At 55.3% G+C, this 13,428-nt stretch overlaps 5 protein-coding genes across 6 annotated transcripts; 2 read left to right on the top strand and 3 right to left on the bottom strand.

Annotated features, from left to right (window-relative positions):
• Positions 1-228: 228 nt before the first annotated feature.
• IUM83_02141 (uncharacterized protein) lies at positions 229-1,779 on the top strand (the record flags this gene model as incomplete). The annotated part of the gene is made up of 3 exons (XM_067926041.1): positions 229-499; positions 584-703; positions 1,514-1,779. The coding sequence occupies 3 exons, from the start codon at positions 229-231 to the stop codon at positions 1,777-1,779; spliced, it is 657 nt and encodes a 218-aa protein (XP_067801027.1).
• A 2,173-nt stretch (positions 1,780-3,952) lies between these two features.
• On the top strand, positions 3,953-5,227 carry IUM83_02140 (Ankyrin repeat-containing protein; the record flags this gene model as incomplete). The annotated part of the gene is made up of 1 exon (XM_067926040.1): positions 3,953-5,227. The coding sequence occupies one exon, from the start codon at positions 3,953-3,955 to the stop codon at positions 5,225-5,227; it is 1,275 nt and encodes a 424-aa protein (XP_067801000.1).
• A 1,259-nt stretch (positions 5,228-6,486) lies between these two features.
• On the bottom strand, positions 6,487-8,367 carry IUM83_02139 (uncharacterized protein; the record flags this gene model as incomplete). Of its 2 annotated transcripts, none has more annotated exons than XM_067926039.1 (2): positions 6,487-6,600; positions 7,642-8,367. In XM_067926039.1, 2 exons carry the CDS (start codon positions 8,365-8,367, stop codon positions 6,487-6,489), a joined length of 840 nt encoding a protein of 279 aa, XP_067800891.1. The 2 variants fall into 2 exon arrangements, with proteins under 2 accessions (XP_067800891.1, XP_067800890.1); XM_067926038.1 differs by having other exon boundaries at positions 7,702-8,367.
• A 982-nt stretch (positions 8,368-9,349) lies between these two features.
• IUM83_02138 (stip1 homology and u-box containing protein e3 ubiquitin protein ligase) lies at positions 9,350-11,635 on the bottom strand (the record flags this gene model as incomplete). Its single annotated transcript, XM_067926037.1, has 2 exons — positions 9,350-10,014; positions 10,363-11,635. 2 exons carry the CDS (start codon positions 11,633-11,635, stop codon positions 9,350-9,352), a joined length of 1,938 nt encoding a protein of 645 aa, XP_067800758.1.
• A 656-nt stretch (positions 11,636-12,291) lies between these two features.
• Positions 12,292-13,404, bottom strand: IUM83_02137 (Autophagy protein 5; the record flags this gene model as incomplete). The annotated part of the gene is made up of 4 exons (XM_067926036.1): positions 12,292-12,506; positions 12,608-12,751; positions 12,827-13,214; positions 13,288-13,404. 4 exons carry the CDS (start codon positions 13,402-13,404, stop codon positions 12,292-12,294), a joined length of 864 nt encoding a protein of 287 aa, XP_067800760.1.
• Between the last annotated feature and the right edge of the window lie 24 nt (positions 13,405-13,428).

Below are 13,428 nucleotides of genomic sequence, written 5' to 3'. Positions count from 1 at the left end.
TTGAAAGGGCCGACCGAGGCCACAGCATTGTACATATATTATGCTGCCGAGAGACTTCTTCAATACGGCAGCTGAAGTTCAGCTGAAGCAGAAACAAATGACGCGTATGGTTGCCTCGTTGAATAATCACAGCGAGTTGTGTCGTGAGTGTTGAGAGGGAAATAGAATGAAGAAAAAAAAACATCTGAGAATATGACTTGAACTTCCCGTTATTTCCGAATTCGCGATATGAGCAGCGCAACTCATGCGCCGCCCAAGGCGCGCAAGCGGCGCTACTTTTTCCGCGAGGGCGACGACCTGCTGCTGCTACAGACGCTGTTGATCAACCGCAAGTCTCTTTTATCGTCGACGCGCGGTCACCGCTCAGCCGCGTGGGAAGTTGTGACGGCGTCACTGAACCGTCAGGGAATCCTGGCATCTACCCACTCGCTGCGTTGCCGACTGAAGCGCCTCGTCGAGAATTTCCAGGACGGAGTCGTGCAGGGAAACCAGGCAGCCGGTATGACAGCTTTTTTCTTGTTTATATTTTTAATTTATCATATGATATGATATGAGTTGAGATATGACATACCTCATGTTGCAGATTTCACGGAGGTGGAGCTGTTATTGGACCAGTACACAAAGGCACAAGCTCAATGTGAGCAGCAGAAGACTGGAGCTACTCCAAGACCCCGAATCCTTCAGGGCAGTACTCTTCTTCCAGGTGCAAACTCGGCGGATTCTGAATCTGAGGAAGAGTCCACTGTTCCAACAGTGTCACCACAACAAACACCTCTACCACCGCCGCCAGAGTCGGAATCAACGCCAACTCCAACTGCGCTGGTGCAGTCCACCCCTGAAAGTGGCAGGAAATATCGCAAAAGACGGTTCTTTTTCCAGGACTGGCACGATGTGTTGTTGCTGAATGCACTGCTCGCCGACCAAACTATCTCTGGAGCTAGAAATCCTTTTTGGAAGGACATTACAGCTTCCCTTACAAGTCAGGGCTTGGATGTCAATGCTCACACACTACGAACTCATCTTCGACTGCTGGTGGACACGTACCGAAAGGAGTCAAGCAGTTGGGAAACAAATCCAACACAGTTGTCGGAGAAGCAAAGGCTTTTGCGCGATTACTGCCACAAGTTGGACGGTGAAGACCAACAAGACCAGACCAGTAACGATGACCAATGTTTTGAGCCAGGATCTGAATTCGAAGACGATCAATGTCGCGACGATCGTGCTGGAACGAATCATCCGGAATCTACCACTCTTGTGACCGAATCTGCCATGCCGCCTCAAAGCCATGCGGTGGGGGCTACTCCAAGTAACATTTCACCTTCCTCAGTCACCAACCTTTCTCAAACGCGAGACGTTATTGCCACGTCGACCCAAACGCCAAAGACAACACCAATTTCCCGAACGTTGTCAACGGCGCAAACCTCATCACCTCCAAATACTCATGAGTTTTCAGTGCAGACCATGGAGGTGTTCTCAACTCCAACTGCCACTCACGTTGTTCAACCATCAACAGAAGAGGAAACGGATGAAATTTCGGGGTCCGTGTGGAAAAGGCAGAAGCTGGAACTTGAAACCATTCTGCATCGTTTCGTGGCGGAGCAAAGTGAGCGCCAGAGAGAGGAGCGTGAGTACGAGCACGCCAGGTTTAGTGAGCAACAAGACCTTCAGCGACAGACGATTGAGCTCCAAAAGCGAGCTTTGGACATGCAGGAAAAAGCCATGAACATGCAAGACAGACTCATGTCCTTGATGGAGAAAGTGATGGATAAACTCAACTGAGGTTCTTGCTGGCTGGACAGTGTGATGTCATTCGTAAGATTGCGAGTGTTTATGATTGAAAACTACTTTGGAAGTACCTGCTTTATTTTTGTTCGCTCGCGTTTGTTCACATTGTGGGTTAAGCTATACACATCGACTCCGATGCGAAGCCTCCAACGAATCAACTTTCAATCTCTCGAGAAGAAATAAGGAAATTTCGAATAATGCTACGGCGCGTCTGATTCAGTTTGGAGTCTTATGGCATTGCACAACCCTGAAGGTGAAGCTAGCGCTGTACTTAAGTATAACTCGACAAAGTTGTACGGCACCGGACACTGACATAAAAAGTGTCAGTCCCGCAAAGGTGGGGCTTGCGCGTTACAGCAACAAGGCCGCACAGGGGGTATTACTACAAAATAGCCAGCACCGTCCAGGTGTTGTAAGCTTTGTTGACTTTGTTTATTTCCGACCTAGAATTGTTAAACGCGAGGTTAGGTGCGTGCTGAATGACGAACATCGGTGAAAGTTACAAGATTGAGATTGAGCTTAGAACTTTGGCAGTGCGCGAAATATATAGATGTAGAATGCACGTTCACTGCCCTTTACAAATGTTTTCATTCTCACCTGGAATTGGGTTACGCAAATACGAGATCAAATACAACTTTGCCAAGTTAGCCAGCTGAAAAATGCAGAGTACGGTGCCCTGACGAAAGAAAAAACTTGCAACCCACTCGAAGCGTCCATGCTTCCTGTCGCTCTCGCCCCGATAGGATACGAAAAATGCGGGATTGATTCGTGCGGCTGCCAAGCTGTATGGAAATACGGCTCTTCGAATGAAAATTTCACGTTTGTACAACATATGTTGCTGGAGATTTTCGCCATTGAACAGGGAGGATAATTGACGTGATGTGGCACGATTTGACTCTAGAATCGCAGTAAAAATGGACAAGCTGCGTTTTTTAACTGCAGTGTTCGACATGTATTTTACGCGTATAGGTAGTATTCAGGAACGACAAACTCTGATTATATGGCGGAAGGATCTACAAAAAAGTTTACGTGGCAAAAACACAAGAGAGCGAGACTGCAGGAAACAATGCGCTTTAGATAAATTTTGGTGCCCCTACTATAACTAAACGTTGGATCATTGCAACGTACAATACATGAACCGGCGTGCGGGGCGCGGGCTATAGCAGGGGAAATGAGTCAAGCGTTCTTTTCGGTAGAATTCCAAACTGGGGTCGTTGAAAGCGTTTTCTTAATTAACAACACTCCGCTCCACTCAAATTCATTGCAAACATGAATTTCCCGTCGTTCCAGGTGTTTTTATCGTTTGTTGACGTGCCACACATATCAAGCTTGTCTTTTTTCGTGTGAAATTCCCTCGTGCTTCATGTTCTGGGGGCCTCAAATCTTGATCGGTTATCCACCTCTCCTTGATCAAGCCTGTTACTCCGTCGCCGCTCACCCACCCGTGTCACTTGCCAAAAAGAACTCAGCCTCAACATAACGCGCTGTCCACCCGCATTTACAGTTTTGATCTTTGCCCCCTCAGCAGGTTTGAACTCCTATGGTTCATCCCCCCGACCCGGTGACATCCGTCGCCGTTGTCTGCAGCTTGCACTGTCGCGTCGCAGCTCTTCCCCGCGCAATGGACACAATTAGTGAGTTCGTAGACCACTCAGTGCGATGGTCTCTCCCCGACGCCTGCGGATTCAACTTTCAAGACGGAGCATCGCGTCTAGTACAGCGCGTGATGCTACACGAAGCAGTCGAAGCTGAAAGAGCTGCGAAGATCATAGCGAAGGAGACGAGAGCGAAGACTGAAGCGAAGTCATCAGGAACGACTATTCCTCACGACATGAACGCAGCTTTGACTCTACGAAAGCGAGAGGACGTGTTCTATCGACAGCGATACTTCACACTTAGTCTCGCGCGTGCGGCTGCAAGAGGTGACTTGAGACTGATGCAATGGCTCGTAGGGCAATTTCCAGGTTGCTATGTGACGCTAGCGGTCGAAGAAGCGGCGAAGAACGGTCACTTGCATGTCCTCAAATGGCTCCACCACCCCAACCCAGCGGTACAGCCTCCACTAGATGTGTTTTGGGGATCGAGGGAGCTATTCTACGCTGGTCAAAACGGGCATCTACACGTCGTGGAGTGGCTGCAGGAACACATGAACCCTACGCCGACGCATATGTTCTTCGTGACGCTGGAGGAGGCAGTGAAGAATGGGGACTTGGCCATGGTCAAGTGGCTGTGCGAAGTGCGCGGCGAGCAGTCTTCGTACGCTTCCGTTCTAGCAGCTAGTGAGGGTCATTTGGACGTGCTCCAGTGGTTGAGAGGCAACGTCTTCAACCCCATGCCGTTGGCGTCGATGGACGATGCCGCTGCAAATGGCCACCTCGACGTTCTGCGGTGGCTTCAGGCTAACTCGGGCTATACCACCCCTGCGGCGATGAACAAAGCCGCAGGCAACGGTAATCTCTCGGTCGTGGAATGGCTGCACCAGAACAGGGACGAAGGGTGCACGACAGCAGCGATGGATTCAGCTGCAGCTAACGGACATCTTGAAATGGTTCAGTGGTTGCATTCTCAAAGACGCGAGGGTTGCACCAAAGCTGCGATGGATGAGGCAGCCACACAGGGTCATTTGGAAATCGTCCAGTGGCTGCATCTAAACCGTAACGAGGGCTGTACGACGCAAGCTATGGATGGCGCTGCTGCTCATGGCAAGCTGGAAGTTGTGCAGTGGTTGCACCAGCATAGAAAAGAAGGCTGCTCTACTGAAGCGATGGATGGTGCGGCTCGGATGAACCACCTGGACGTGGTGGAGTGGTTGCAGAAGAACCGCAGTGAGGGCTGCACTACCGTTGCTATGAACGATGCAGCTTCCAATGGTCATTTGAGAATAGTGCAGTGGCTCCACTCACAACGCGATGAGGGATGCACCACCGACGCGATGGATCAGGCGGCGGCGCGTGGCCATCTACAGGCCGTGGAGTGGCTGCACGAGCACCGCAAGGAAGGATGCACGACGAGTGCCATGGATCAAGCGGCGGGAGCGGGTCATCTCGAAGTTGTGCAGTGGCTGCATGTAAATCGACGCGAAGGCTGCACGACAGCTGCGATGGAAAGCGCTGCAGCTAAAGGTCATCTCAAGGTGGTCCAATGGTTGCAGATGAACCGCGGAGAGGGGTGTACAAGTGCCGCGATGGACGAAGCCGCGGCAGGTGGTCACTTCGAAGTGATGTTGTTTTTGCACAACGAGCGGTCTGAGGGCTGTACATCGAGGGCCTTCGTGAACGCTACTACTTCGGACGAGGTCACGATCCTGCAGTGGCTGTTCGAGCACTACCAGAAGGAGTTTGGGCAAGAGCCGCTCCAGCTGTACGCTTTTGATAAGTTTTACACACTGCGGTGGCTCAAGCAGAAGGCGAAAAGCGATGTCAATTCCCAAGGTGGACGTTGAGAGCGGAGAGAATCAGTCGCGTTTATAAGCGACTTGAATCGTACAAGTGAAAATGCGTAGATAGGAAGGCAGCCAGGTGGTACAGTAGTGCACCTCTAATTCGACACCGATATAAACGCATAATTTCAACTAATCGATATAGATTCGTCCCCTTTTCGAGTCATAAAAGCTCTCAATAAATTATCAAATGTGATTTTAAATTTGGACCGACCTATCGAATTATAGGTGCACGTCTGTATGCTATTGTAGGTTCTATTCAAAATTCCGATGAGCGATTGGTTCAATAAACCCCCGCCGTGGTACACTTGCATTGGCTATAGGATCCGATTAGATCCAGTAAAATCCCCACTAGGTACGGGTTTGATTTGACATATGGCAGCGGGTCGCGAGCAAATTTGGTCGGGAATCACAATACATGTATCGAAAATAGAAAGTAATCATGATAAATCGGAAGCAGAATGGTCCGCAACAGACCGAGCACCCACTGACTGTCTGTCTTGTTAACTGCCGCGTACGTGTGACAAAATTCGTTCGAATCGGAGCGCTGTAGCGTCAAAATGGCGTCGTACCTGGCTACATTTACAGCTCCCGATTTGCTTTCCTACAAAATTTTGCAATTTCTATAGACACGGCGCCCAATAATTGGCATTGCATCTCGCGATATGCTTTCCTTTGGATGCATTCGTGTCGGTGTTGGTCCAACACCGACACGAATGCCAACACTGTTGGTCCTGTGGGAAACCTTGGTACCGGCTAGACACTGCAGACAGTGTTCCGTTACGTACAGGGAATGAAGAGGGGAAAACATTCATGAAGCCTTGCCAACTCGATATGCCAAAAACTCGGTAAACAAGCTGTCAAAAGATGGTTTCAAGCTGGAATAAAGTGTTTGGGCGATTGCTAACGTTCCGAAACGATTGTCCATTTCGACGCGCGAATCTCTTTCGAGCCGTCCTAGGAGATGGGGATACACGCGATCTCCGTGTTCAACATCCGATTTGAACACGAAAACTCGTTGGCCCGCTGAGTGTTGAACTCAATTTCCGAAGTTTTCACGTGCGCTTTGCCGTGCATCAACAAGTGTTGGTGGATGAGGTCGCTATGGCAATTACTGGTCAACCGAAAGTTTGTGGCCACGAGATGAAGGCGTACTTGGTGATAAAGTTTTCCAACTCTGTGCTGCTATTGTGTCACTTTGATAAAACTTCCTAACAAATAAATAGACTACCTACATGCCCTTACTTACCGACTAGAAACAGTTAATCATAGTGGCGCTCACTCTCGGGTAAGTCTTCGAGGATAGATTCCTGCTTGAGCCACTGAAGAGTGTAAAACTTGCCCACAGCGAAGAGCTGTAGACGGTCATGTCCGAACTGGCTGCGGTAGTGCTCAAACAACCACTGCAAAATCTCCAGTTCATCTGCCGAGGTCGCGTTCACAAACGCTTTCGACGTGCAGCCTTCTGACCGCTCGCTTTGCAAAAACAGCAGAACTGCGAAGTGGCCATTTCCCGCGGCCCGATCCATCGCAGCACCTGTACAACCTTCATTTCGGTTCGCATGCAGCCACTGAACCACCTTCAGATGACCTCTGCCAGCCGCATTATCCATCGCAGCTATCGTACAGCCCTCGGTTCGGTGCGTGTGCAGCCACTGCACAACATCCAAGTGACCTGCAGCAGCAGCACGATCCATTGCATTAGACGTGCACCCTTCCTTGCGGTTGCCGTGAAGCCATTGCACCACACGCAAATGACCATGTGCTGCTGCTTGATCCATCGCATCGGTCGTGCAGCCCTCCTTTCGATTGGCATGCAGCCATTGCACGACCTCCAAGTGTCCGTTACGAGCTGCCAGGTTCATCGCCGCCAGAGTGCACCCTTCTTCCCGGCTCTTCTGCAGCCACTTGACCACCTCGAGGTGGTTCGCGCGCGCGGCGCCGTCCATGGCGGCCGTCGTGCAGCCTTCTTTCCGATGCTGGTGCAGCCACTGCACCACCTGCAAACGTCCGTTCATAGCTGCGCCGTCCATCGCGCGGGTGGTGCAGCCCTCCTTCCTCTTCAGGTGCAGCCACTGCACGATGCTCAAGTGTCCGTGCGTGGCCGCCTCGTCCATGGCCGACTTGGTGCATCCTTCCCGTCGATGGCTCTGCAGCCACTGCACAATCTGCAGGTGTCCATTAGCAGCCGCGGCGTCCATGGCGGCCGCGGTGCATCCTTCCCTGCGTGTCTTGTGCAGCCACTTGACAATCCCCAAGTATCCATTCCCCGCGGCCTTGTTCATGGCCGCGGGGGTAGCATAGCCGCCATTATTCTGCATCCACCGGAGCACCTCGAAGTGTCCGTTGGCCGCGGCGTCGTCCATAGAAGCCGCCGGAGACGAGCTGAAGATGTTGCCTCTCAGCCACTGCAGCACGTGCAGGTGTCCGCCGCTGGCGGCCAGCACGGCCGCGTAGGGCGACCACTCTCCGCGCACGTCGCAGAGCCACTTGACCATGGCCAAGTCCCCATTCTTGGCTGCCTCCTCCAGCGTCACGAAGAACATGTGCGTGGGCGTCGGGTGCGTGTGTGCCTGCAGCCACTCCACCACATGCAGATGGCCATTCTGCCCCGCGTAGAAGAGCTCCTTGGCGCCCCAGCACACGGCGAGCCCGCCGCCGGCGTCGCGGATGTGCAGCCACTGCAGCGCCGCCAGCTGGCCGCTCCTTGCAGCCTCCTCCACCGCTCGCGTCACGTAGCAGCCCGGGAATTCACGTGCCAGCCACTGCATCACGCCCGTGTCGCCTCTGGCGGCGGCACGCGCCATGCCCAGCGTGAACTGCTGCTGCCGGAAGAACGGGTCTTGCTGGCGCCGCAGCACGAGCGCGGCGTCGCGTGTAGCGTCGGGAATCGCGTCCTCGTTGAGTCTGGCCAGCGTGCGGCGCGCTCGAGCCACGGCGAGCGCCTCGTGCGCCGCCACGCGCTGCACGAGCCGCAGCGCGCCGTGATCGCAGGCGAAGCCGCAGGCCGCGGCCAGCGACCAGTGCACGGAGCAGTCCAGGAAGCCGCTGATGGCCTCGGCCACGTGCGGCAGCGCCGCCAGGTGCAGCTGCGAGCGGCACACGGCGGCGGCGCTGGCCAGGGGGCCCGGGGGCGACTGCATGAGGCTCGAAGGAGGGACCTGCCTGCGCTCGATGGAGAAGAAGCGTGAATGGCGCTTTGATTGGATACTGATGGGCGCCGACCCCGCGAGAGCCGATACATGATTTGTCTTCCTGCGATACTGGAAGAGTGGGGGAAGATAAAAGTCGCAAAGGTATGTGATATGAGGTGGCGTGTAGTATGGAGATGTGCTGAGGTAGTGGTTTGGATGGTGGCGGCGTTGAAGCGGGTTGAGGAGGGTTTGCGTGATGGGTGGACATCTGCGAGAGCGAGTACGTGGGTGAGATGGACGCCCGTTATCGACTTTGGTCGACTTTGACACTCGCCGAATCTGGTTTGCTCCCTGCCTTCAAGTGCGGCCTGGCAGCCGCAAGTGAGCCCCTGGAAGAATAGCAGCACGAGAGCGGAATGAGTGGCTGTCGTATTGCAATAGCAGGCGGGGCAACTGCAATGCCTAAAAGAGAACTCGGCAATGGCAGGTCCTGGACAACCTGCATATCGATGCGGGCTGTGACGGAGGCAGTAGCTAACGTGCATGAATCCCCGTCTGTGACTGCATCGGGAATGGATTTGATGCCCCGACGATCGCGCGAGGCGACGGAGCTGCCCCGCATTTCGCTGGTAGGCACTCGAGCTGTCCGACTAGAGATCGCGCCGCTCAACTCCAAGCAGCTTTGGCTGGACACAAATCCAGCCGCGTTGAAGTCTGAGGCACCGCACATGAGTTTCCGAGCGTCACATCGCCTTACATCGATCGACTCAGGAGTCCTGACTCAGGAGTCACGAGTCAGGCTTGATCACTCGCCGTGTATACCTTGAAGTGCTGGCGTTGCTTACGCCCGGGCACGGCAACTTCCGCCGGCAGCTTCAACCGTGACTGAGTTTTTACAATGCGCCCTACGCTGTGTCGTGTATTACCAATAACAATCAATGCACGTTTGAGACATAGTTATTGATCTTCTTCTTCGTTAAGGATTTTTTTTCTAGGTCGAGCAGGAGGCCAACAGCAGGCCCAAACGATGGTCGCTCAGCAGCGTCTCCATGAGCTGCTTGAGCGCGCGGTTCGGGTGGAGCTGCGACTTGGTCAGCGGCGCCCGCGTCAACGGGTCGAAGCAGCCGTTGACCTCCAGGTGCTGCTCGATCATGGACCGCTCGTACGTGTTACCGTCAGGGGTCGTGACCGGCTCGTCCATCAGCTCCAAGCTCAGCGGGCAGTGGAAGATCTCCATCATCTGCGTCAGCGTTTTCTCGGCGTCGCCTCCAGACACCACCCCGCCGTTTTCGCTGGTGCCGTTCACACCATCCGACTCAGCTGTGCGATCCGCTGTAGCGCCCCCATCCGTAGAGAGCAATGTGTCGTAGACTCCCTGGCGCAGCAGCCCCACGACCTTCATCTCCATCAGAATCGAACGCTTCAGTACTGCTGCAGACATGGGTGCACCTGCTGCCGACGACGGCAAGCACGCCGACGCTGCTGAAGCTGCACTTGCGCGGTCAAACGCCTTCTCTAACAGTAACAGCGACTCGTCGTACGCTTTCTGAACACGCTTGCACTTGCCCTTCCAAAGTAGAATAGCAGCCTCCCCTTCGACGGACACACCGGCAATATCGTGAGCTATACTCAGGTACTGCCAAGCATTTTCGGACTCTTCGAGGGCATAAAAACATTTTGCGCACGAGAGGTAAGCTCGAACGCGCTGCCGTGTAGTCTCGGGGTCTTCCAGATTACTTCCTTCAGACGACGTCGAAGCAATGGTAGGATTACAGGTCGCAGCTTCCTGGTAGCAAACAATGGCAGCCTGGAAGTCGCGCCGGACAAAATAATCGTCGCCTTTTGCAAGCTGGTGGCGCATGAAAAACGGATTATCCGGCGAGGTCGAGATCTCGATAGCCTGGATCTGGAGATCTGGGGAGGAGTGCGCCATAGACGCAAGATAACTCGCATTCTCTTCCCACAAATGTGCGAGCCCGTGAAAGATCGCAGCTTTGTCACCACCTAGCGCTTGAATCGCCTGAAAATCGGGGGCAACCAAGTCGAATCTCCGCAACCTCAAATTCGCCGTCATGCGGTATGCGAAGCACTTGACGTGCTCTGTGTTGTCCGGAAGGTCGTTCAACGCCAGCGTCAACTGGTCCACCGCCACGGGGTATTTCTTGGCGAAGAACGCCTCCACCCCTTTCTCCATGGGCGACTGCTGTGCCGGGGCGATGCGCCACGCGCACCACATTGCTCCACCTTCAGTATTCGACGCCTCCCGCGTCCCATCGGGCGCTGCCCTCGTCAGCACGTGGCGCCGCTTACTGTCCATCAAATCCGCCGTGGGGGCGTACAAAAACTCGCGCTGGTACGGGTTGTACAGCGCGAACACGTCCCTCTCCTCTCCGCTGAGCGCCACGAGCTGCCACTTGCCGGCGGGCCCGGGGGACTCGGCGGTTTTCCGCCACGTGAAGACGCGGCTGCGGGTCTTGCCCCTCGCGTCCTTCTTGAACTTGGCGTAGTCCGCCGAGTACAGATACTCCTCGAAGCGCACGCTCTGCAGCATGAACGTGTCCGTGTGCACGTCCACGGGGATCATCCTCCACTGGGCCTTGGCGCGGTCCTTGTCGCTGGGCCAGCGCTGCTGTTCGTCTCCGTCCCCCACCCAGCACAGTGCGTTGCGTCTGTCGTTGTCGAAGGTGCCGGCATTGCCAGGAGCGTACAGCAGCTCCTCCTGGCTGGCATCTCCCTGCCTGTACTCGCTGCGGCCGGTCCTTGAGAGGATCTTGAGCTCCAGCGGCTGGCCGCTGGCCACCGCACGCAGCGTGGGGCTCACCCACGCGTACCAGTAGCTCTCGGCACGCACGCGAGCACTGCCCTCCAGGTGGCTCATGAGCTTGAGCAGGAAGAAGGCCAGCGGCAGCTGCGGGAACTTGCGCTGTCTCGCCTCGAGCGCGCGCAGCGCGTTGCCGCCGCCGCCGGCGTCGCTGCTGGGCGCACGCAGCGCCGAGCTCACGCTGCGCAGCACGGCACAGCCGTCCAGCGTCCAGTGCCAGCTGGGCAGCCCCTCCAGGAACGTCAGCAGCACGGGCACGTCGAACAACCCGGCGGCGTAGAAGTCCCGCAGCGTCGCCTCCAGGTACCCGCGGCGCCGCGCCTCCAGCTCCGGCAGCCGCAGGAAGCTCGCCCGCGCTCGGTCCGGCTGCTTGTGCAGCAGGTGCGCGCGCGTCTCGGTCAGCAGCGGCGCCACGTCCGGCGCCAGGTGGGCCTGCGCACCGCCCCCCTCCTCCATTAGCGATTGAGGATTTTTTTTTCTTTTTCTGAGAATGGACGGGGATGGATTAGTAGTAGCGGTGAAAGGTGGGTAGTAGTAGTACCGGAGCTATCCAGGGCGGAGATACTCAGACTAGTACTGATATTAGTAGTAATACTATAATTAATACTCCACAACTGCTCCCACACATCATTGATAGGATACATGTACCTGGCTTCCGCGAATGCCCAACCGACAAGGGAACGCCGAGATCAGATACCGGATATACTGGTGACGAGGGCGTGGACGGAGTGAGGCTAGTTGCAGGTAGATTGACCAGATATCTTCTTCTTTTTCGATTTCGTTGTCTTGGCGATGGCGAGGCTTAGGAACGCGCGAGAACCAGTCAATCTAGAATTGCAGGAGAGGAGTCGTGTTGCTCGGTCAGCCACTATTATTCTTGGAGTACTATAGTAGCGTGTTGTGTCCAGCGAACTAGTACTAATAGTTAGTCCCGCAGTTTACTGTATTAGTACTACTAAATGTCGTCTAAAATTGGGTAGTAGTATTATCGTCCGGTACTATTTTAGAAAGTACTACTAATCCCTGCTTCCGAACTATCATGGCTACACTCCACTTCAACATCCGATCTTCATGGTCATGTTGACTTTTACTTACGTACTTGGACTCTTCTATCAGGACGAGGCGGGCTCAGGCAGCACGGCGACGTAGAGGAACCCGTCGGCGTACGAGAGGCTCCGGTACAGCTCGACGATGGACACGTGCGCCGGAACGGGGATGCCATGCACCACGAGCTGGAACTGGTGCGCGTCAGTATCGGATACGACGTCCGAGGGGAAGAGGTCTGGCAGGAGGTAGTGCAGCACTTCCTGCAGCGTCTTCTCGCGGCCTGAACAAGCCACGCCACCACGAAAAACCCATAACACCAGCGCAGGTCGTCAGTGAATCCACCTTTCACACGCGCTCCGTATCTTCACAGCCGTCTCTCACCATTCTGCAGCGGTGCGATGGGCATCTGGATAGCAGGCGCGTTGTCAAGATGCACCCGCAGCGGCAGATGCCTCAACGCGGAGGCGTCCACTCCCCCGTCTAAATGCAGCTCTCGCGTAGCTTCCCGGTAGCCCTCGTAGTCGTCTGCCACAGTACACAACACAACGTCAGCAACGCTCCATTCTCCCTCACCTCCTCCCTACTATCCGTCCTCCTTACTCTGCGAGATGCTGGTCCAGATCTGCGTCTGCTGCGCCTCGGGCAGCGCCATGACGGCTTTCGTGGAGCCCATGCGCAGGAACGTGGCCTGCTTGAGGCTGTGCATGAAGTGCGACTCGACGCTCTGCTCGTTGTCGCACGGCAGCAGCACGTCGCCCGGGAAGCCCAGGAAGTGCACGGTCAGCGCCCAGGGCAGGTCGGCGGCGCCGTCTCCGCCCAGCAGGTCGCGCAGCAGGCCGAAGGGCAGGTGCCAGTGCAGTGGCCGTCCATTGGCCTCGAACCAGATGGACGCGCCTTGCATGGCCGACATGGGCGGCGCCGCGTCGCGGAAATACTCGACCACGTCGCGCGTCTGGGACACCAGGTAGCTCATGCGGGGCACCATGGCCTGCAGGCGGTAGAGTCGGTAGAGTGGGTTAGTAGGGACCTACGGGGGACAGGAGGGAGTAGCAGCGCCTCACGTAGAACGGCCGCGGCGCATGCAGCGTGGTCACTTCATTCGGGTCCAGCGAGAAGACCACGGGGATGCGGCCGGCCCACACGCGCTGCTTGAGCGGGGCCTCGGAAGGTGTCGCCATGGTCTCTGATAATCTGAGCGCTTC

Source organism: Phytophthora cinnamomi, assembly GCF_018691715.1.
Source record: "Phytophthora cinnamomi strain GKB4 chromosome Unknown Contig0, whole genome shotgun sequence".
Classification (NCBI taxonomy): domain Eukaryota; phylum Oomycota; class Peronosporomycetes; order Peronosporales; family Peronosporaceae; genus Phytophthora; species Phytophthora cinnamomi.
This window is presented reverse-complemented; position numbering and strand designations above follow the sequence as displayed.